Consider the following 23935-nt stretch of genomic DNA (forward strand, 5'->3'; position numbering starts at 1 on the left):
GTGTATATCAGTATACCTGGTAAGCTTAAAAGTGTGTTGATGAAGACGTCTCGTCCATAAACTTTCAAACTTTTTTCAGTTAGAGTTCCTGTAAGTCTCTTAACGTTCATTTGATACTTGCCTCTCCTTTTGATGATCATCTGTCATGAATTATCATTAACAAATACTTCATTCTTAATGGACCGTTCCCTCTCGTTGGCTGCTACTGATTAGAAAATACACAATCAAATCTGACATGCACATCGGTCACAAATCTCATGATGTAAAAACATCTTAGTCCATCTGACGATGATGATGATGATGAGGATGATGATGACATGACCTATGGAACACGTATTGGTGATCAGAATAAAAGTGGCTGACGCAGTAAATGATAATATTTTTGTGTATATGAATATTTTAGCGTCAGAGGTTTACTGGGGTCTAGTCATTCTGGGGATACAAGTCTCCAGCACGCAGTCTTCTCACCCTATTCTCCTTCTTCGTACATCGGCGGTTGCAGTTAGATGCCACGTTTGGACGACGACGATAGCTGTAGCAGTCGGCTCCAGGCACTTACTGCCTAGAATCTCATTACTGTTTTGCTGTTCATAGACTTGCATATAGACGCATAATGACGCCCACCATAAAGCTCTACAGTTTTAACACGACGGAAGCAACCGTTTCGCACAGAAGGTGTGTAGCAGTCTGCTGCTTGTAGCAGAAACATGCACAGAAACACACACACACTCACTCATATGCACACGCCTGTCTCCCTACATTGTGCTCAGCTGACTGCCAGCTCTTTCCTGGCATACAGTGAGTGTACTGGGGTGAGGTGGAGATGCAGAGTGGGTAGGATGAGAGGTTCAGAGAGGCAGGAGATAGGGCCAGGGTTGGGGGGAAAGATGTAGAGGCTCTTGGGGGAGTTTGGAGCCGTCCGTGGGTTAGCTAGGGGTGCAGGTAGAGGGGCAGATGGCAGACAGCTGGAAACACAATTTCACAGACTAACGTATGAGATAGTGGCACAAAACTAACTGACACGAATAGGGTGGGGGAACTGGCACAGCAGATGGTGTACACACACATACACCACACACACACACACACACACACACACACACACACACACACACACACACACACACACACACACACACACACACAATAGGGTGGGGGGGGTGGTTGGGGGGGAGGACAGTGAGTTACCTTCGGTTTAGGCCAGGGAGGTTATGGGAGCGAAGGGTGTGCTGTAAGGATAGCTCCCATCTACACAGCTCAGAGAAGTTAGTGGTGGTGGGGAGGATCCAGATGGCACAGACTGTGAAGCAGCCATTGAAAGCTCACATTTGGGCTCTGCTGCATGTTGTTCCACTGGTGGTCCACCTTGATTTTTGCAACAATTTGGCGGTGGTCATTCATTCTAGTTGACAGCTGGTTTGTTGTTGTCTCAGTGTGAAACGCAGTGTAGTGGTTGCAGCAGAGCTGGTATATAACATGGTGGCTTTCACAGGTAGCCCGGCCTCTGATGGGGTGGTATAAACGTGACGTGACTGGAGTAGTTGGTGTGGGTGAATGGATTGGGCAGGTCTTGCATCTGGGTCTTCCACAAGGATAGGATCCCTGTGGCAGGGGATCAGGAGTGGTTGTGGTATAGGGATGGACTAGGATGCTGTGGAGTTTTGGTGGGTGGCGAAACACCACTTTGTGAGTGAAAGAAATTATTGTGAGTAGGATGTCTCTCATTTCAGTTCATGATGGTAGCTAATCAAAAACCTGTCAATGAATGTGGTTCAGTCATTCCACTCCTGGGTGGTATTGGGTGACAAGGGTTGACACTTCTTTGTGGTTGCTTCTTGGGATGGATGTGAGGATCAGATGTGTGTGGGGGAACAGGGGGTATAGCATAGGAGATCTGTTTGTGTATTAGGTCTGGAGGGTATTGCTTGTCTGCAAATACCTGAGCGAGGGAGTTATCATCACTGCAGATGTATCTGTCATGGATAGCTAGGCTGTACCAGACGGACTTTTTGGTGTGGAAGCGGTGGCAGCTGCCAGATTGCAGTTACTGTTGGTCATTGTCTGGATTGATGTGGACCAAGGTGTGGATGAAGGCCATCTAAGAGGAGGAGATCGACATATAGGCAGGTGGTACGAAGGGTAGAGGAGGACTAGGTGAATTGGACAGGAGAGAAGATGTAGAGGCTGTGGAGGAATGAGGATAAGGTGTCTTGGCCTTGGTTCCAGATTACAAAGATGTCATCAGGGGTTTGAGGTTTGGGAAGCTAGGGATGTTCCCTCTAGGTAGCCCATGAAGAGGTTGGTATAGGACGGTCCATTCAGATGCCCATGGTTGTGTCACAAATTTCTTGTATACCTTCCTTTCAAAGGTGAAGTAGTTACAGGTTATGATGTAGTTGGTGAGGTGTAAGAGGAAGGAACTGGTGGGTTTGGAATCTGCAGGGTGTTGGGAGAGGTAGTGTTCAATTGTGGCAAGGTCATGGGCATGAGGGATGTTGGTATACAAGGGGTTGCATCAACAGCGCCGAGTACCCCTGGTAAGTAAGGATGTTGCGAGGTTGGAGAGCTGGTGCAGGAAGTGGTCGGTATCTTTATTGTTAGATACTAGGTTTTGGACAATTAGATACAGATGTTGGTCAACAAGGACTGAGATTCTTTGAACGGGGACATGTAATCAGCTACATTGGGATGCCCAATATTGTTAGGTTTGTGGATTTTGGGGAGCATATAGAAAGTAGGTGTGTAGGCTATTGTTGGGTTGAGTAGAGATATGGATAGAGAGGAGAGGTTCTGGGAAGGGCTTAAGGATTTTAGCAGGGATTGGAGGTTATGTTGTAATTCTGAGATGTGCTCGCTTTGGAAGAGCTTGTAGCTAGGGGTGTCAGACAATTGGCAGAGGCCCTCTGCCAGGCAGTTTACCGCAATCGTGGTAGAACCTTTGTCCGCTGGGTGGATGATCAGGTCAAGATCCATTTTTAGGTTATGTAGGGCAGTCCTTTCTTCTGCTGAAAGGCTGCTGTTCTTAGGGAGGGACCTGGAGAAGGATGGTGAGGCCAGGTTGGAAGTTAGGAATTCCTGGAAGGTGATCAGGGGATTTTTAAGTAGGAGTCTGGGAGTATCACAGTTGGGTAGTGGTATGAATTGGGACAAGCAGGGTTCAATGTTGGGATTGGATTGGCTTTGGTTGAGCGGCTGGTTGCAAAGAAGTGTTTCCATTGCAGACAGTGGGAGAGGGAGAGTAGATCTTCCACATGTCCAACATGGTTAAACCTAGGAGTAGGGCTGAATGTGAAGCCTTTGGATATGACTGAAACTTCTGTACAGCTAAGGATTTTGGTGGAAAGGTTAACAACAGTATTGTGGTATTGTTTCGGCTCTGGATTTCATGGAGTGCTTGTAGGGGTTTTTGGAAGATGTGGTAGGTTGGGAAGGTCTGATAGGCAGGGTCTGGATGCTATAAGGTGATTGACAAGGAGGAACAATGTGGGTAGGATGGGGTTTGGATAGTGGTGCCACTATCTAACAGTATATTGCGGAGAAAAACAAGAGGTTCAGGCATTATCTATCTTCATGCCCAGAAATGAGAGACATCCTATCCAAGATACTTCCATCCTCTACCAAAGTGGTGTTCTGCCACCCATCCAACCTCCATAACATCCTAGTCCATACCTATACCATACCCATTCCTGATCCCCTGCCACAGGGACCATACTCTTGTGGAAGACCCAATGCAAGACCTAATCAATCCATCCACACAGCACCACCTACACCCGTCACGTCACAGGCTCATCCTACCCCATCGAGGCCAGGCAACCTGTGAAAGCAACCATGGTATGTACCATCTCTGCTGCAACCACTGCACAGCGTTTTACATTGGGTTGACAACAAACCAGCTATCAACTAGAAAGAACGACCACTGCCAAACTGTTGCCAAAAACAATGTGGACCACATCGTAGTACAACATGCAAAAGAGCACAACATGTGAGATTTCAGTGTCTGCTTCACAACCAATGCCATCTGGATCCTCCCCACCACCACGAGTTTTTCTGAATTGTACAAATGGGAGCTATCCTTACAACACATTCTTCACTCCCATAACCTCCCTGATCTAAACCAAAGGCAACTCACTGTTCCCCATACCCCACCCAATAGTGCATTTTGTGTGGTGTGTGTGTGTGTGTGTGTGTGTGTGTGTGTGTGTGTGTGTGTGTGTGTGTGTGTGTACACAATCCCCAGCCAATTCGTGTCAGCTAGTTATGTGCTGCTCTAGTCTATGAAACCAAGTCTTCAGCCGTCCGCCACCTACCCCTCTCCCTGCACCCCTGGCTACCCCAAAGACAGCTCCCCACTCTGCCACGAGCCATTACATGCTTCACCCCAACTCTCTCCCTGCTTTCCGCCTCTCTTCATCCTCACCCCACCCCATTCTGCACCCGCACTTCATCACAGTACACTCACCATGATTCAGGAAAGAGCCAGCAGTCAATTGAGCACAATGTGTGGAGACAGGCATGTGAGCGTGTGTGTGTGTGTGTGTGTGTGTGTGTGTGTGTGTGTGTGTTTGTGTGCATGTTTCTCCTGCAAGCTTGAAAAAGGAAATTCATTCCAAAAGCTGGCAAGGCTCTGCACCTTTTGTTTGTGTAGCTATCAACGATGCAGCACTTCTACCTTCTGATGAGTCATCTCCTTTGTTCCTAAATAATTCGTCATTTTCAACCAGAACTTTCTGCACATTATTTATGAATTAATTTATTAGGATGCATTTTCCTGATTATATTAAATCAATCTGCTTTTGCCAAGACAGACAAGAATTTCTCATATCAAAACACACGTCCAAAACATATACCTAACGTCACTTAAGTAGTCGATTTAGTTGGTATCAACAAAATACAGAATGTTACATAACTTCTGAAGTCTAGTGCAGCGTCGCCGGTAGGCTGTCTGTCTAATTTGCTCTGTCATTCACCTGCAATTGGTAGCGCAGTGACTGCCTCCGACCATATCATCAGATATTTATATACAACCAAACAAAGCTTAGTGTATTGTGGGATGCGAGCACCGAACCTACTCCCCCAAAAGACGAGTGATGTGTCACACCTCAACTCTTACGTTAGCACCGTTTGGACCTGAATGTGCCATTGTACGTAGCAACGTTACGCATTGTGGCACCACGAGCTCCTGAGTGTTTTGTGTATTATAAGTGTATTATGGATCCATGGATGGAATATCTCTGGTTTTAACGAAAACAGAGAAAGGAGTCGAAAGTTTTGGATAGTCCTTGGCCTATCGTCCGTTTGCATACCTGTCGGTAGAATGGACGTTCTCTAGTTATCCTATAGTACAGAGTGAAAGTTTAAAAATTACACACTTCTTCAGCGAGTCAAACTGAGCAAATCGGTTGGTTCTTTTGCATTAGGTGTGGTTTAGGGTGGACCTTGGGCGGTTTATAAACGCATTATTCGTTAACGGGCGATTCCTGAGAAAACCACAAAATTCGTTTTTAGTTGTTTTTTTCCTCCTAGGTCTGCAACTAAGTAACTAACGATAGCAAATGCCTCGCATTTTAACTGCATATTCTTTAGACATTTGCTAGAAATCCCACTTTGCAGTTTACGAAACTCTTCAGCTGTTATCAAGATACACTCGTAAGACCGGGATTTTTTGATAAAAAACGTTCCATTGTGCGAATGGTCTTCTGTTACTTCTATTCATGACAGATCGTCGAAATTTTTATCATATGTTCTTAAGACAATGATGTCATGGAACCTTGAAACTCATTTTCCGTTACCGAGATCCAGAGGTTCAAATTTACAGTACTTATGCACCTAAAATATTACAAAAGCTGCTGTTTGAGGCGTGAATGTAGTTTTAACTGACAGAATGAAAAGGGCCATGGTTGACGGGGCAATCCGCTGACAGCATCGAGGTGCCCCCCTGCAATCTTTCTGAAACGATTTTGCAGAATCTGTTCGTAAAAAAATTAGATTTCTACGTTGCTTGTAGATTTATGTGTCAGCTTCATGTTGAACTGTCCATCGTTTCGTTAATCGTTATAGTTAGTGTGATATTTAACATAGAAGCATGAAATTCGGAGACGTTGCAATGAAAAATAGAGGTCGCTATGAATTTGCTTTTGGTGAATTTTAGACCATGCATGGCTGTGTATGAAACGTAGCTAACATTTTGAATTTTTCTTTAAATTTGGTAGGGTACCAGTATCTGCCTCCAGTCTTGAAAAAATGAAGTTTATGTAGTGGGTTCATTTCCGATGGCATGCGCGCGAGAATGAAATATTCATATCTCATAAACCGTTCGCTATATCGAAACGAGATTTTGGCAAATGATAATACGCAAAGAGGAGAGTATTTTGCCACATGGTTAACCTACGGTATTTTTTATCTACAGCGATATAGTAGAAAGTGTAGCTTTATTTTGCTTTTCCTTTTTTTTAAACAGTACTAAAATTTTTTAAGTCATCGGAAGCTAGTGGTAAGAGAATTTGCTAGTATGAAAAACTTGAAATTTCTGCTTTATGGTGCTGTAAACTGACACAATGATGTCTTCTGTAAGCTACTAACCTCTCCGATCGCCAGTTGTTTGTATAAAAAGACATTCTGTTTCAGGATTCCGCCACAATAGCTACTGCAAGGTTTGTTTGTGTAAATTATACTGTATTTTGGTAACGTAAGCATGCAGCTTTACTGTATGATTAAATGATGATGGCGTCCTCTTAGGTAAAATATTCCGGAGGTAAAATAGTCCCCCATTCGGATCTCCGGGCGGGGACTACTCAAGAGGATGTCGTTATCAGGAGAGAGAAAACTGGCGTTCTACGGATCGGAGCGTGGAATGTCAGATCCATTAATCGGGCAGGTAGGTCAGAAAATTTAAAAAGGGAAATGGCTAGGTTAAAGTTAGATATAGTGGGAATTAGTAAAGTTCGGTGGCAGGAGGAACAAGACTTCTGGTCAGGTGACTACAGGGTTATAAACACAAAATCAAATAGGGGTAATGCAGGAGTAGGTTTAATAATGAATAGGAAAATAGGAATGCGGGTAAGCTACTACAAACAACAACAAGCAAAATTAAACTATCGACAAAAGAAACGTAGCCGTTGTATTGTATGAACCGGGTACTTAGAAACGACGGAGAGGCTTCGTCCCCGCCGTAGCCTCCGTGGTACACAACTTCACAACAGGCTACAGCAGTCCACTCATGTTTGGTGACGTTGTTAACCACAGATGAACAAGCATCAAATTTGTTATTTCGAATAGAATAATTCTGCATTTTTACTGAAGACTATAACTGACCCAATAAAATTATATCGTGGCTCTAAAGCTGTGAACACACTGACGACTTGCAGAAACTTGCCAAACGATCGTCAAAGTCAGTATCACTGAAGAATTAAGAGATATTTGTTTAGAGATTAGATTAGATTAGTACTTGCTCCATAGATCATGAAAACGACACTTTGGAATGATGTGGAACGTGTCAGGTTAATAAAAGGTGTCTATACAAGATATTACATTACACAAGATATTACATGACACTCAATATTTTTTTGTGTATGTTGGGGAAATTACCTACTTACTATATCCAAAAATTCATCTAATGAGTAGAAGGAGTTGCCATTAAGAAATTCTTTTAATTTCCTTTTAAATGCTATATGGCTATCTGTCATACTTTTGATGCTATTAGGTAAGTGACCAAAGACTTTTGTGGCAGCATAATTTACACCCTTCTGAGCCAAAGTTAGATTTAACCTTGAGTAGTGAAGATTATCCTTTCTCCTAGTGTTGTAGCCATGTACACTGCTATTACTTTTGAATTCGTTCGGATTGTTAATAACAAATTTCATAAGTGAATATATACATTGTGAGGCTACAGTGAAGATCTCTAGCTCTTTAAATATGTGTCTGCAGGATGATCTTGGATGAGCTCCAGCAATTATTCTGACTACACGCTTTTGTGCAATGAAAACTCTTTTATTCAATGATGAGTTACCCCAGAATATGATGCCATACGAAAGCAGAGAATGAAAATAGGCGTGGTAAGCTAATTTACTCAGATGTATATTTCTAAAATTTGCAATGACCCTAATAGCATAAGTAGCTGAACTCAAACGTTTCATCAGATCCTCAGTGTGTTTTTTTTTTCCAGTTCAACCCCTCATCGATGCATACACCTAGAAATTTTGAATATTCTACCTTAGCTACCGATTTCTGATCGAAGTCTATATTTATTAATGGTGTCATTCCATTTACTGTGTGGAACTGTATATACTGTGTTTTGTCAAAGTTTAATGAGAGCCAATTTGCAGAGAACCACTTCATGATTTTCTGAAAAACATCGTTCACAATTTCACCAGTTAATTCTTGTCTGTTGGGTGTGATAGCTATACTTGTATCATCGGCAAAAAGTACCAGCTTTGCATTTTCGTGCACATAGAATGGCAAGTCATTAATATATGCGGCAATGCATTCTTGAGTTTTCCCCAGTTTGAGAAATCACCAGTTTTTTGCATATTATGTTAACTGTTTTTCAACTTTCTGCACTCTTCTAGTTAGGTACAATTTAAACCATTTGAGCACTGTCCCACTCATACCACAGTACTTGAGCTTATCTAGAAGTATTCCATGATTTACACAATCAAAAGCCTTTGATGTATCACAAAAAAACCAACGGGTGACTTCCGGTTACTCAGAGCATTTAATATATCATTAGTGAAAGTATATATAGCATTTTCCGTTGGAAAACCTTCCTGGAAACCAAACTGACATTTTGTTAAAACTTTATATTTACATAGGTGTGAAGCTACTGTACAATACATTACTTTTTCAAGAATTTCGGATAAGGCAGTCAGAAGAGAGACTGGGCGGTAGTTGTTGACATTAGACGTATCCCCTTTTTATGCACTGGTTTAACAATGACACACTTCAGTCTATCTGGGAAAATAACCTGCTTCAGAGAGCTATTACATATGTGGCTAACAATCCTAATTATTTATTGGGAACAAGCTTTTATTATCCTGCTGGAAATGCCATCAATTCCATGTGAGATTTATTCTCGAGAGAGTTTATTATCTCCCTAATTTGAGAAGGAGAGGTGGGTGGAATTTCAATTGTATCGAATGGTGTGGGTAAGGCCTCTTCCATTAACTGTCTTGCTTCTTATAATGAACATTTAGATCCTATTTTCTTTACAAAATTTAAAAAATGGTTATTCAAAATGTTTTCGACTTCCAGCTTGTTGTTTATCAAGTTTCCATTCGCTTTCATGGTGATGCTGTCAACCTGTACTCTTGGTTCCCCTTTCTCCCTTGCAATAATATTCCAAATTGTTTTGATTTTGTTATCAGAGGTATTAATCTCAGACATGATGCACATGATTTTGGACTTTTTAGCAACCTTTCTTAATGTAGCACAGTAGTTTTTATAATTTGGCTGTTTCTGTGTGGTTACAAGATATTTTTATTCCTTTAGTAAGTCAAGGTTTTTTGCATGATTTCTTATAAATAGAGTTCACTACTTTGTTGGGGAAACAGTTTTCAAATTCTCTTACAAGTGTATCATGAAATAAGTTATATTTTAAATTAGCATCGGGTTCCTTGTACACCTCATCCCAGTCTAACTGCTGAAGGTTTTCTCTGAAATTTCTAATTGATGAGTCATTAATTGAATGCACAACTTTGGAGGGTAGTTTTGAATTACTGAATGGAGCTATCTCATATACTGTAACTAGCTGAGCATCATGATCAGAAAGCCTATTCTCAACAAAACAAGAATTTATATTTCTAAACCTGTCTTGGTCTATAAAAGTGTTATCTATCAATGTGCTGCTGTCCTTTACTACCCGAGTAGGAAAATTAATGACAGATGACAAATTGAAAGAACCGAGCAAGACTTCCAGGTCATTCTTCCTATTACATTCTTTCAGTGAATCAACACTGAAGTCACCACAAATAATAATTTTCTTTCCCTTATCTGACAGATAGCACAACAAGGCATCCAAGTTTTCCAGGAATAAATGAAAGTTTCCTGAAGCGGACCTATACACTGTTACATTATAAAAGAGCCCTCCTTCAGTTTACATTGACAGGCACATGCTTCTATATGTTGCTCTAGACAAAACTTTCTTGTATCTAAGCTATCTACACAGTGATAACTTTTGACATACATGGCATGTCCTCCTCCCACCTTAGTCTCTCTACCCATATGTGCAGCTATTTTATAACCACTGATATTTACCTTTTCCATATCAGACAGAATGTGATGCTCAGACAGGCATAGTATATCTATTACATTATCAGATTCAATGTCATCTAAACAAACCAGGAGCTCATCTACTTTATTCAATCCCAGAATATTTCGGCCAAAAATGGTAACATTATTTTTTACTTTCCTTTTGTGAGAATCTACTTTTTTCTTTAATCCACCAATATTTTGGTTAAATATGACAACATTATTATCTAATTTCCTGTTGTGAGTTTTTTTGTGAGTTTTGGACCTCTTTAGCACCTTCCTGCCTGAACTTCTCATTGGACACTGATATTAGTCTAAAAAAGAGGTACATCCATGAGTACTAGTGTCCCCTCTTATGGGTTTCGCTAACAACCCTGCCAGTTTCCCCTTCCCTTTCCTATTGAGATGTATACCATGCCTTGTGAAATCCCCCCTATCAATAGACTCTACAGGAACCAATCCAATGTCTGACAGAGTGGCCGCCCTATGCAACTTATCCAACTCCATATTTACCCTCCTGACAGAGCAGTTTAACTGGGGCTGATCATGCCGCACGAAAACAGGCAACAGCCCAACATTGGTATGGATCGTTGTCGAGACTATTTTCACCAGGTCACACTCAATACTGTAGCCCTGATCCCTATCAATACTGTTTCCCACTCCACTCACTATCATCACATGATCCTGCTTTGTGAATCCCTTGCACAAGGAACCTATATCCTCTACCACCTGGCTAAGACTTGCACTTGGCTTGAAAAAGTTTGTGACCTGTTTCCTGTCACCTAATTTTTCCTGCAAAATCTGGCCCACACCTCTTCCATGGCTGCTACCTAGCAACAGAACTGTCCTCTTACTTTCTACTTTTTTTTGAAACAGTTGGTTTCCTAGTGAGATTCTGTTGCATCTTAACTACATCTACTTCTACTGGAGCCTCTCCTTACTTAACTGTGGTAGCAATGCAAACCTATTGGTTGTGCCAGTTGGGAAACTGGCAGACACTGTTCTCTTTCTGTGGCCCCTGTTCCCAGCTACCACTTCCCACCGCAGTTTGCCCTCCTCCCCCCTTAACCTCTTCAGTTCCTCCCTCACTCTGTCCAAATCAGCCTGAAGGGCTCTAATTTTCTTCTCCTTTTCAGCTATAATCCTATATCTTGAGCAAACCCTGCAAAAGAATGGAAGAGTCTCGTTTGCTTCCCGAATTCCCACGCCGCTACAATTTCCCCAATGAAACCACCTGTCACAACAGCTGCACAAAACCCCTGAACTAACTTTCCTACTGCAGCTCACTCACTTAGTATCCATGGTAGTTTGGAAAATAGTTAAGAGATTTACTAAATGATAAGCATAATATATTAAATACAGATGCAAAAGGACACTAAATATGTTTTGGAAAATAATATGTAAGTAAACTATTGCCAAATGCAATTAAATTTGTGTTATAACGTTAAATATGCACGATCAAAAATTAGGCCTAAACAGCCGAATGTAACCAAAACGAACTTTGTGCGATAAGTGGAAGAATATGTAAATAAAAGAAAAACCTTTAATGGCAAGCTTGAAGAGCACACTAATGAAAGTATTTAATTAGTTAATCTGTGCCAAATGCACTTACGATTGCGGTATGGAAAGTAAGCCAAGCCGCGAAATATAAACAAAACGAACTTCTCGCGATTACTGGAACAATACGCAAAATAAAAGAAAAATCTTTAATCGTGAGCTTGAAAAGCACACTAATGAACTTATTTAACCAGTTAAACTTCAGAAAATGCACTTCCAATTGCGGTATAACGCTAAATATGCACACTCGAAAAATTAGGCCTAAGCAGCAGTAAGTAAACAAACGAACTTATCGCGATTACTAGAACACTACGCAAATAAGAGTAGTAAGAAGATTCACACCCTCACTCTGTACGGAGATAGGAACGGAAAGATAACACACTATGTACTGTAAGTTTTCATATCTCAAAGATAAATCAAGTTTAAAAACAAAATCATTTGGTAAGTTTCATTGTATCGGTCTACAGCAACATAAGAGAAGAAATTTTGTTTTTGTTATTCATACTGGCGAATTCTCTTCTCACTAGTTGTCGGTGATTCTTAAAAATTAAAGTACGAGTCTTAAAAAAATAAAATGATAACTTAGCATCAGCTATATCAAAGTAGAAAGTTCTCCTCATTGCATGCTGTCATTCGCCAAAATCTCGTTTCGATATCTCGAACGGTTTAAGAAATATGAGCTACGTTATGAATATTTCATTCTCGCATGCAATCGGAAGTGAACGTGCTACATAAAATCCATTTTCTCAGTGATTCCCTCCCAAAAATTCAAAATGTTAGATACATTTGATTCACAATATTATGGTCTAATATGCACCAAATGCAAATTCATAGCGACAATGCAAATTCATAGCGACCCCTACTTTTCATTGCAGCGTTTTCGAATTTCGTGCTTGTATGTGAAATTTCACAATAACCGTAACCATTAACTAAATGAAGGGCAGTTCAGCATGCAGCTGACACATAAAGTTCCGAGTAAGGGACAAATCTAATTTTCTTACGAGTAGATTCTGTAAAATCGTTTGAGTAAGACTGCAGGTTATCGTTTCTGTCAGCGTAGCACCTAAACAACCTTGGCCAGCACTGCGTGACGTCGCCTGAGCGTGCCACGGCTTTCTCCTTAGATGGTGGGTAGTCATTCTCATTGAAGGTCTGTGGAAGGTTGTAGCTCCCCTCAACCTTTGTAGTAGACTACTCAAGAGCTGGTGTCTGCTACGAAGGCTGAGAGGAGCTCTTGAGGCCAGACTGAGTCAAATCCATGCTCTCCGTCGTTTCCATCCATCTGCTCCTTCGTTCTTCATTCATTGTTAGAATCAATTGTTCCACAACCACATAGTTCTCCGTCTTTTGGTATTCTGCCAATAATGATTCACACTCTCTCGAGCAGCACGGTGTGTATTCCTTCTTGGTACCGTATGGAATACTTTTCAATGCAGATTTATATATCAGAGTAGTGAATTGCTCATAATTCTCTGCTAATCGTGGAACACGGTTCACCGCTCTCTCAGTAGAGTCCGTTATTTCTCTCAGTCAGCCTTTTTTAGATTCCAACCTGGGTTTTTGGGACGCTTTGTATAACAGGTATTGACAGTTTCACTTGGATAATCAGAGGTTGGTATGTGCTTCTAAGGTACTTCGGTAAGACCCTTCTTTGCACTTGAAGCACGTCTCTTGTTGGTCCCCTTGTGACAAAACCCAGTTGGGTATTGTTTGTGATCCCCATGCTCCTGTTGAAAGAGTTTCTAGGTCTTTCGGATTGTACAAGAGGTGCGAGATCCCTCCCGTCAGGCCAGTCATTCAGTCTCTCACCTTCAGAGTTGTGTTCCGAATAACTCCATCTAGTTTGGTGAGAACTGAAATAGGCAGTGTGTAGCTGGGTGTTCATCTTTTAGCAATATACGTATCTATTGGCCAGAATTCTGGTAGAGGTCTATAAACATTATATAGGGATGTTATGTTATGTTATGTTATGTGAACCGGGGACCTAGAAACGACGGAGAGGCTCCGTCCCTGCCGCAGCCGCAGTGGTCCGCAACCCCACGACGACTATCGCTGTCCACTTCAACCATCCGCCGCCCCACACCGAACCCAGGGTTATTGTGCGGTTCGGCCCCACATGGACACCCCGGGGAACGTCTCAGACCAGGCGAGTGTAACCCCTATGTTTGCGTGGTAGAGTAATGGTGGTGTACGCGTACGTGGAGAACTTGTTTGCGCAGCAATCGCCGTCTGAGCTGAGGCGGAGTAAGGGGAACCAGCCCGCATTTGCCGAGGCAGATGGAAAACCACCTAAAAACCATCCACAGACTTCCGACTCACCGGACCTCGACACAAATCTGCCTGGCGGATTCGTACCGGGGACTGGCGCTCCTTCCCTCCCGGAAAGCCGTGCGTTAGACCGGGCGGGCGTATTTAGAGTTACTTCTCACAGTTTGATTCCTATAGCATGTTCTGGTTGTCCTAATCCTACAATCATATTTTCTTTTCGGTTTTGATTGAGCAGAGCTGCCAGGTCATGATTGTCACCTCCCTTATCTTAAACAAAAGTAAAACCATGGTCTTTAAGTTTGGAAATCGTTTCCTCCGTCACATGAATATCATCTACAAAAATAAAAATGTAATAATAAAAAAACATTTCTTCTCCATTCACCAAGATTTTTTCCCAGGATTTCTCCTTTCGCTTTCCTGTAGTCTTCTGTATTGATGTTTCATATGCATTATCTCTTCTTAACCTATTGTTCCCGTCGGGAGAGGCTGTTCTGCTTTTCGTTCACCTCGGCTTTAACCGGGAGTCACTCACACAGTCGGTCAGTCTTTGTGTAGATTTTCCGCCGCTGAGTTACAGCACAGCGTTGCCCAGGGTCATCTACACATCACACCTCAAATTTTCGGTGAGGAAGGTGGAATGAAGATTGAAGCAACTGGTTCCCCACTTTTATATCACAGTCTTTTAAAGAGGTGCATATTCGCCTTTCTTGTCTTCAGGCAGGAGTATTTTTCCCCTGGTCATACTACGACTGCTTTCTCAATTTCACCCATCATAGACACTAACAAGACAGCCGTCGCTAACCGTGAAATGTTATAAAGTCACACTCCGAGCCGTACACTATAGACAAAAACTGGAGTCGCGCGGTTCCAGACTGTAGCGCCTAGAACCGCTCGGCCAATCCGGCCGGCGGAAAACAAACAACAAGACCAAGCAGGCAAGAAGGCCTATAGAGAAAAATGACGTGACACTTTTTGGCAGTTCCTTGCACGCTGTCATTTCGCTGTTAAGTCAAGAGTCGCACATCCATGGGAGGACGAGTATCTGGCCGTAAGAGCAATAAGCTGAAGCTGACATCGTGTACCTCACACAGTTGCTCTGTCAGAATGAAGAACCCTAACCCGCCTCCAGAAAGGACCCTGTCCCCTAACAAATGTCTTCATATTTTAGCGAGAGAACACCGCCTCTCTCCTCCCCCCCCCCCCCCCCCCCCTCCCTCCCAATCTGTGATGCCTTCGACGTAAAAATCACTATATGCCACATTTTGTTTGAGAGCAAATTTAAGTCGGGATCTGTAGATGTGTACACTATTTTAGCTGATGACATGGCAGGTGCAAAGTTTTAATATTATGTATATAGCATCTAGGCAGCAGCCTGCACTTTAAGACTGGAGATTTTACTGTGTTGTACAGTGGCTGGCCCATCAGCGTTATTCCAGCGAACAGCCGTCAATAATTATCTACTGTACAATTTTAATTATTTGTGCCGAATTTATTTTTATTGCAACTTAAAATTGACAAAATGAGCAATTTCCGTATGTATGTCTCTCTCTCTCTCTCTCTAGCTCTCTCTCTGTCTCTCTCTCTCTCTCTCTCTCTCTCTCTCTGTCTGTCTCTATCTATCTATCTTAGCTTGACGTTAAGTTAAATTGTCAAGCATCAGTGCTGTTATTATATGTCACTAGTACACTGCACATCTGCACTCCGGTTGTGCAAGGTGGCAAATACATATTTGGTAAGATCTGTCAAAGTTATTCATAATCTGCTCACATCGCAACAGCAACTGATGGGGTAACTACTTAAATATGTATTTTATGAAACATATAGTAGCTGTGGTGGTTCACATTGTCAAAATAAATTTTCAGAAGGCACATAACCTTAGCATTTCAAAACAAAACAAAATTTACCTGACATTTTTTGCCTGTTTACAGTGTCACCATCGGAGATCAAACTGGGCAGCAAAGAAATCCCACTTCAGGTGCTAAAGCAAGCCTTTTCCCAGCTTCACCTACTTCTACTGGACCTCGAAAAGGTGAAGCAAGCCTGATGACTAACATCAAAACGAAGGACATCGCTCTCAGTCCACCGTTAGGAGACATACACCGGGGCCTACAAAATATGCCACGTCCACGGAGCGCAGCCAACAGTCCTTTTCTGGAAGAATATTTTTCGCGGCGTCCATCACTTGTATTAGAAAGAGGCAATGAAATGCACCCGCAAGCGGCAGTTAAAACTGGACCACCTATTACACAGGTCGATGCGGCTGTTAAAACTGGACCACCTATTACACAGCTCGACGTTGAGGCCTCATACACTATGCATAGCCTTGCTAGCGCCCGGGCAGCCGCCACAAAGAATCCAGAAAGTGCAAATCGGAGACGCTATACCCCCAGTGGTGCTTATTCTTACGAGGAAGAAATTGTAAGCCAGCCAGAAAATGTGACCATCAACTTTCAGCAAGCAACACGCCGCGCTGCAAGTGACGGTGCGAAGCCTTCCGACAGCGTGTTTTTTTCTCCATCTTCTGGCAAAGGTATATTCACTTTTGGAAGTCACGACGCAGACGATTCGAGAAACCACGTCGGACACGGCGATACAGAGTTCAGGGTTATGCCGCAATCAGAGCCAGACAGTGCCAGATTCACAGCGGGTACTTACGAAACTGATGCATCTGGGCTACAGCAAACAGGGAACCTCACAGTGGCAGCGGGATCTTCTAGCAGTAATGGAGACTTTCAGTCAGGTAACCAAACGCCCGCTGGCAGTGGAGGTAGCTTACGTCACATGGATGGTGTGGAAAAAGCGTTGAAAAGTTGGCAGGCTAGCGGAAGTGATGCGGCCCAAGTCAACGGGCTACAAACTCGGACAGATAAGCTCTCATCTCCTGTAGCGAGCGTTTGTCGAGCGCCAGCTGCAGGCGAGCTGAACCACCTCCCTGGTTTCCAGCGAGCGAGTCCTCTAGCATCTACCTCATCTCGTAAGTCGGTTATATCTCCCACTCCACACTGGGGTGAAGGCAACCATCAAGAAGCAGATGTCAGAAAGTCAGGAAACACTTGTAACAACAATGTAAAGGTGACTGGAAGCGACGACAGTGCCGTTTACTCAAGACATAGCTACGTGGAGAGTCTCAGTAAGCCGTGAGTACGTCTATGTATCTTCTTACTAGTTTTTAGTTTAGTTTCACTTTTAGCTTGTTCCTTGGGCCATATGCACAATGTTCTGTAATGACGTAGAACTTGTCAAAATGGAAGCAGATCCATAAGTCATATCTGTCAGCTGCTCCTACAACTTCATGCTGGTCGTTTCCATAGTTGTATTTATCCTATAATTGTAAATTTTTGTAAATGATAAATGAACTTAATTCTGTGTTTAACATTATAGGTTTTTGTTTCACTACTATGCAAAATACCCTGTTGGAAGTACTTTCCCATTTTAGAGGTGTTTGTCAACCAGATATCATTTTAATTCTTTTCTAAATTAATTTATGTAGTCTGATAGGTCCTACGTAGTTGGCTAAAGTTACTTATTGCAGACTGTTCCACAAATTTGTGGGCCACTCGTAATCTGACCAATGGGCAGCCTGGAATTTTTCTTACAGAATTACATTCATGGTAGTTACTTTTGCTTTTTAATTAAGTTTAATTGATGAAAACAAGCTTCATAAGGCTGTCTGAAATAGTCCCTGCTACGAAATGGGATCTTTCCAATATATATAGACGATGATCACCAGATATTATTTTTTATGGTTGGTTTCTGAGGATTGAAAGCTTTTTTCTCAGTGAAGACGTTATTGGATTAAAATACACAAAATAAGTTAAATTCGATAATAAAAAACAGATTGAACTCTAACCTTTATGAACATCTGTAATATGTTACTTACCAATTAGAGTGGACACCCCAACATTTGGTAAGGTTAGCTTTATTCATTACTTTTCCCTCAGGCGATCTGACGCCAAGGCGACGTCAGATCTTCCGAAGTGATAGAAGTAAATGTGTTTTTGTCCAAGATTAGTAATACATCGAATGCAAACAACAATCAGACGATTTGTAGAAAGTAGGTATCCTAGAATCAATTTTTTATGCTGATTCTAGAAATAACTACCGTTTTTGCCTATCACGTCAGGTTATTACACAAAATAAGAAGTAATGTTTTAACGAGTTTCACTTCTGAGCCCACAAATATGCTCTAATACCATTTCACATAAGATGAGTTTTTAATCAAAACACATTTAAAAAATACTCATCAGAACTCTCCTCGTTTGCTTCATCACTGCCTTCATAATATCAAGGAATGAACAGCGTTCCATAAATTTTTAAACTTTATCATCTTTCACGTCCTTGCAGATCCTTGTATATGATGACTGTCTCTCCTCAATATCCAACAGCAGTCTGCCAACATAGCTGCTGCCCAGTGCCGATGGTACCTCCTCTTAATATCTCGTGAAAACATTCACTCTGCTCTTCAATACAGTGTCCAAATTTCCGGAAAACAGTCGATATGTGAGTGCAGAAAGTGGACTTTCACACTCATTTAACGGCCCATCTTCTTTAGATTTTACAACTTTTTTCAACACTGTCTCTGTAATTAGTATCTTTGTAATTCCATAGAACGTTCTCAGTAACTGATCGGAAGGCGGTCACGCACCTTTTTCTCTTTTCTTCATTGTTTTCTCATAATCTTTATCCTTCGTCAATTTCTTTATTTGAGGACTAAAAACAAATTCCAACTTTCAGTTTGTCTCATGTGGTGAAGGGAAATTTCTTGGAAAAATACTTGTGGTCCATCCTCTCGTAGAGCCTTTACAAGTTACTTCATCAAGCCCAACTTTATATTTAGAGGGGGAAGCAAGACTTTTTTTGTTCTACAAGCGGTTCGTGCAGGATACTTTTTAGTTACGGGCACAAAATTTCTCCGCTCTGACCAAACTCTCACACTCCAATGACTTCGCGTTACCCGGCTGTTTCATTCGCATAGAAAGCAAGACATTTTTGTGAACCCAGCTTGTTGTCCTAAAAGTATTCCGATAACTTTGGAGTAAGCGTAGATAAGCTAAGTGTGTTCCTCATACTGGATATATATTAAAAGCATCCTCTTGTTCTCATACGTCGCTTTCATTTGAACTGAATGCGCCACAAGAATGGACCCATACAAGTTTCCATTATGGAATAACACGCCTTTCAGACTCCTCATTGACGAGTCTAGAAAATATTCCACTGTGTAGGATCATTTTCAATGCCATGAAGTGCATTAACTCGTGCTGTGAGAATAAATGGACAATTTTTGTCTCTCTATATCAGTACCATGAGTAATGTGTTCCTGGTTCCAGAAGATTCGTACTTTTTAACCGGGAGCCAAGTAGTTCTGCAGATTCCTTAGGGAAATTCAAATCTCGTACCAAAACATTAAGTTCACTCTGAGAGAACAGTTATGGAGTAAAGTCGCATTCAGACTGGTAGACATCACTAACGTCTTCGGTAATTGAATCAACTTCATTTTCTTCATCATTTGCTGCCACGTTCTCTACAGCAGCTAGAGGAGGAGGAGGAGCAGTCAGATCTTCTTCATGTGCAAACTAGCCTAGTGGCAGAATCAATGCTAGGGTACACAATTTGCCACTCATTTTTCGAACTGCACCCCTGAACATTTGCTAAACAGCAGTAACAGTCAGAAAAGGTGATGTTTAGGCTCCCTCCACTACGTTGAAATCACAGATGGTATACAAGTTTTCACTTCATTTGTCCAAAAAATTAACCGTTCCACACAATAGCGGCAAACTGTCTCTGACCCCTATCCCTTGTGCTGGTCACCAAGTTACATTTTAAAATAAGCATGGTAGGCTTTTTACACAAAGTCTGTTTAACCGCTGTATGATTCCCAAACTGCAACGGAAATTATTTAGGTTCTTCAGACACTTATTGTTGACATAGTAGTAACTATCAACAGTAGCGGAAGTGTTTTATTAACACTGTCTTTAATATACAGAATAATCACAATATAGCACTGGTAATCCAAGCCTGAGAGATAAGCAACACTTTCAGGGTCGCCCGACAACAACTAACATCAACAGCTGTAGCAACCTAAAGATAAACGGGGCCGTACTGGAAAATTTCCTTCGAACAATAAGCAAAACCTACTGGCACAGCAATATATCACTGAAGTCAAATTGCGACGAAACTGTGCGTGATAAGAAAAAACTGAAAACAGATTTAGAATCAGCATAAAAAGTTGAGGTAGTATCAATATTAGTTTTCAGTCATTTGATATCATGCAGACCAGTGTTATTATTTTTAAGAACATTTGATTAATCGATCCTTGTTGTAACATATCTTCATGAGACTTACCTCTAAAGTCCAGCAATGATAAAGGAGGCGCAGGCGTTCAGCAGTGGACGCATATTACGGAGGAGCTATATTAAAATTCAGTTATTCAAGGATGTATATTGAGCAAGCAGTAAAGGAAACAAAAGAAAAATTGGGAGTAGGTATTAAAATCCATGGAGAAGAAACAAAAATGTTGAGGTTCGCCGATTCTGTCAGAGACAGCAAAGGACTTGTAAGAGCAGTTGAACGGAATGGACAGTGTCTTGAAAGGAGGATATAAGATTAACATCAACAAAAGCAAAACGAGGATAATGGAATGTAGTCGAATTAAGTCGGGTGATGCTGAGGGAATTAGATTAGGAAATGAGACACTTAAAGTAGTAAAGGAGTTTTGCTATTTGGGGAGCAAAATAACTGATGATGGTCGAAGTAGAGAGGATATAAAATGTTGACTGGCAATGGCAAGGAAAGCGTTTCTGAGGAAGAGAAATTTGTTAACATCGAGTATAGATTTAAGTGTCAGGAAGTCATTTCTGAAAGTATTTGTATGGAGTGTAGCCATGTATGAAAGTGAAACATGGACGATAAATAGTTTGGACAAGAAGAGAATAGAAGCTTTCGAAATGTGGTGCTACAGAAGAATGCTGAAGATTAGATGGGTATATCACATAACTAATGAGGAAGTATTGAATAGAATTGGGGAGAAGAGAAGTTCGTGGCACAACTTGACCAGAAGAAGGGATCGGTTGGTAGGACATGTTCTGAGGCATCAAGGGATCACCAATTTAGTATTGGAGGGCAGTGTGGAGGGTAAAAATCGTAGAGGGAGACCAAGAGATGAATACACTAAGCAGATTCAGAAGGATGTAGGTTGCATTAGGTACTGGGAGATGAAGAAGCTTGCACAGGATAGAGAAACATGGAGAGCTGCATCAAACCAGTCTCACGACTGAAGACCACAACAACAACAACAACAACAATAAGGATTTATACTAGGCTTGTCTTTTTTCCCCTTGCTATCCTCTGCTGTCTTCACCGTTTCATCTCTCAAAGCTGTCCATTCGTCTTCTAGTACGTGCTTTTCCTCTGTTTCAGTCTAGTGTTATCTAATGCTGTCTTTCAAACACTCAACAACCCTTGGTTCCCTCAATTTTACCAAATCCCATCACGTTAATCTTCTATCTTTTCGCTGTTTCTTCATCATTAGTCTCCAGTTCGTAAACAATAAATGATCGTCAGATTCCACTCCACCCTCGGTAATGTCTTGCAGTTTACAATCTGGTTTCAAAATCTCTGTCTTAAAATTACTCTGTTTGAAACTTTCCGCTTGAAGCAAGTGTTAGCAATGACTAAGTTATGTTCTGTGCAAAACTCCACCAGGTGTGTTCCTGTTTCGTACCTTATTCCTAGCTCATGTTCTTCTACTATTTTTCCATCCCTTCCTTTTTCTAGTAACGTATTCTACTCGCATATCACAATTAAGTTTTCATCTGCCTTAAGTGGCTCTGAGCACTATGGGACTCAACAGCTATGGTCATCAGTCCCCTAGAACTTAGAACTACTTAAACCTAACTAACCTAAGGACATCACACAACACCCAGTCATCACGAGGCAGAGAAAATCCCTGACCCCGCCGGGTATCGAACCCGGTAACCCGGGCGTGGGAAGCGAGAACGCTATCGCACGACCACGAGCTGCGGACTCTGCCTTAAGTATCTAAATAATTTCCTTCATGACATCATGCACTCTTTCAATCTCTTTATCATTTGCGGAGCTGCTTTTCATTATCAGAACTGCTCCTGTATTGCTTCTATCTGATTTTGTATTTCTAGTCCTGTATTTACATGACCAGAAGTCCTGTTCATCGTGCCACCGAATATCACTAATCCCCACTACATCTGACATCAACCTATCGACTTTTCCTCTATCAGAACGCTTTGAACACCTTGGTACTTGGATGGAACGCCTTGTTTACTTGGAAGGTTAATAAAAATTTTAAATAATGAGGGAAACTTGTTTCATTCTGTGATTACTTCAATTTTAAATCATAGCTCATAACACAGAAATCATAATAAAATTTACAAAAATAGTATCATCAAAACGTAAGAAAAACAGTCATGTTGTTAATAGTTTTTCGTAGAGCACTTATTCACTTCCCGCTGAATACCAGCGTTAGGGGAACCCTGCTCTAGTACCCACCCAATTAAGGGATCTAATACCCCACGCTTGACCGCGTAGATAGCCAATTCAGTTTTCATTGATAACTACGTCATTCTGAGTAGGCCGCACCAGAGATCTCAGTGGGGAATTATTTAGCTTTCGGAATATTTTACCCAAGAGGATGTCATCATCATTCAGCTATACAGCAGAGCTGCATGCTCACGAAAAAACAAACCACAGTTGCAGCTTACCTTTGCTTTCAGTCCAGTACCAGCACAGCGAGGCCATTTTAGCTCATGTTACAGGGCCAGATCAGTTGCCCCAGCAACTACTGAAAAGGCTGCCCCCGTTCAGGAACCGCGGATTAGTCTGGCCTCTCCACAGACATTTCTTCTTTGTGGTTGCACCTACCATACAGCTGTCTGAATCGAGGCACACAAGCCACCAGATCTCAACAAGGTCCATGGTTCATGGGTTGGGGATATGTTCATATTGAATTGATAGATACCCGATTTTCGTTAGAACTGCCTCAGGATGGTCTGAGGAGCCAGTGGGCGGATCGTGATCAAATAAATAATATTTTACACAAGTCATCATATTTTACACAAGTCAGTATAAAACGGCATTTAGTTTGCAAAGATGCCTGCAATCAAACCTTATTATGACCTAAATGATAGATATTTTGTTTATCACGTTGAAATGTGAAACTTTATCAAACACATTCCAGAAATCAAGAACCGCGGTATGATCTTTGTCCATGTTAGCTGCAGCATTACGGAAAGGACAAGGAATTAAGTACATGTTATTAGCTTCATTCAAATGAAAATGCAGAACATCTAATACCAAACACGCAGTGTAACTTGGTACTTCGTGCATGAGGTTCAGCGAATATGTACAAACGACCCCTGCCTCTCACATCCACTGCTCACGCAGGGCAGGCAGCGGTTTTTTAACCGCCAGTGTTTCTACGAGAACAGAGGTAATGACAACTTTTTATAGAAAAACTGAAATTTTGCTACTACAGATTACAAACTATTACCACTCATATAAACGAGGCTTCTGCGGCCGTTGTAACTGTTAGTAAAATTCTTCGGGGTATATGACCTCACTGCCAATATGTAAAATTCTCCGTCATTTCGGCCACTCACCAGATGGGCTTCCTCAGGGTGTTTTGCTTACTGCTGAATAAGAAAACCTCAGTTCTTATATACTAGTGGATGAAGCTGTTTTCGTAATTTGTCAGAGTACTGAGGATGAGGAGGAGTGGTGTTAGACGTCTAACATTTCTCTCTCCCCTGCATTTTAATGGTGGCATTCCCATTGCACTCTTAATGTTATCACTCTTGCTTTTAATTTCAGCGATATGCTGAGTCATTCCTTCCGAAGA

At 41.6% G+C, this 23935-nt stretch overlaps 1 protein-coding gene across 5 annotated transcripts in view; it reads left to right on the forward strand.

Moving 5' to 3' along the window:
- The window catches only part of LOC126354140 (uncharacterized), a 170220-nt gene that overhangs the window by 82063 nt on the left and 64222 nt on the right, over nucleotides 1-23935 (forward strand). For 4 of the 5 annotated variants that reach the window (XM_050003540.1, XM_050003543.1, XM_050003544.1 and 1 more), the window contains one exon: nucleotides 15996-17204. In XM_050003540.1, coding sequence (XP_049859497.1) covers nucleotides 15996-17204 — 1209 coding nt within the window. The remainder of the gene's footprint in view (nucleotides 1-15995; nucleotides 17205-23935) is intronic. The other variant, XM_050003541.1, reaches the window with a different exon arrangement.

This window comes from Schistocerca gregaria, chromosome 3 (assembly GCF_023897955.1).
Source record: "Schistocerca gregaria isolate iqSchGreg1 chromosome 3, iqSchGreg1.2, whole genome shotgun sequence".
Lineage (NCBI taxonomy): Eukaryota > Metazoa > Arthropoda > Insecta > Orthoptera > Acrididae > Schistocerca > Schistocerca gregaria.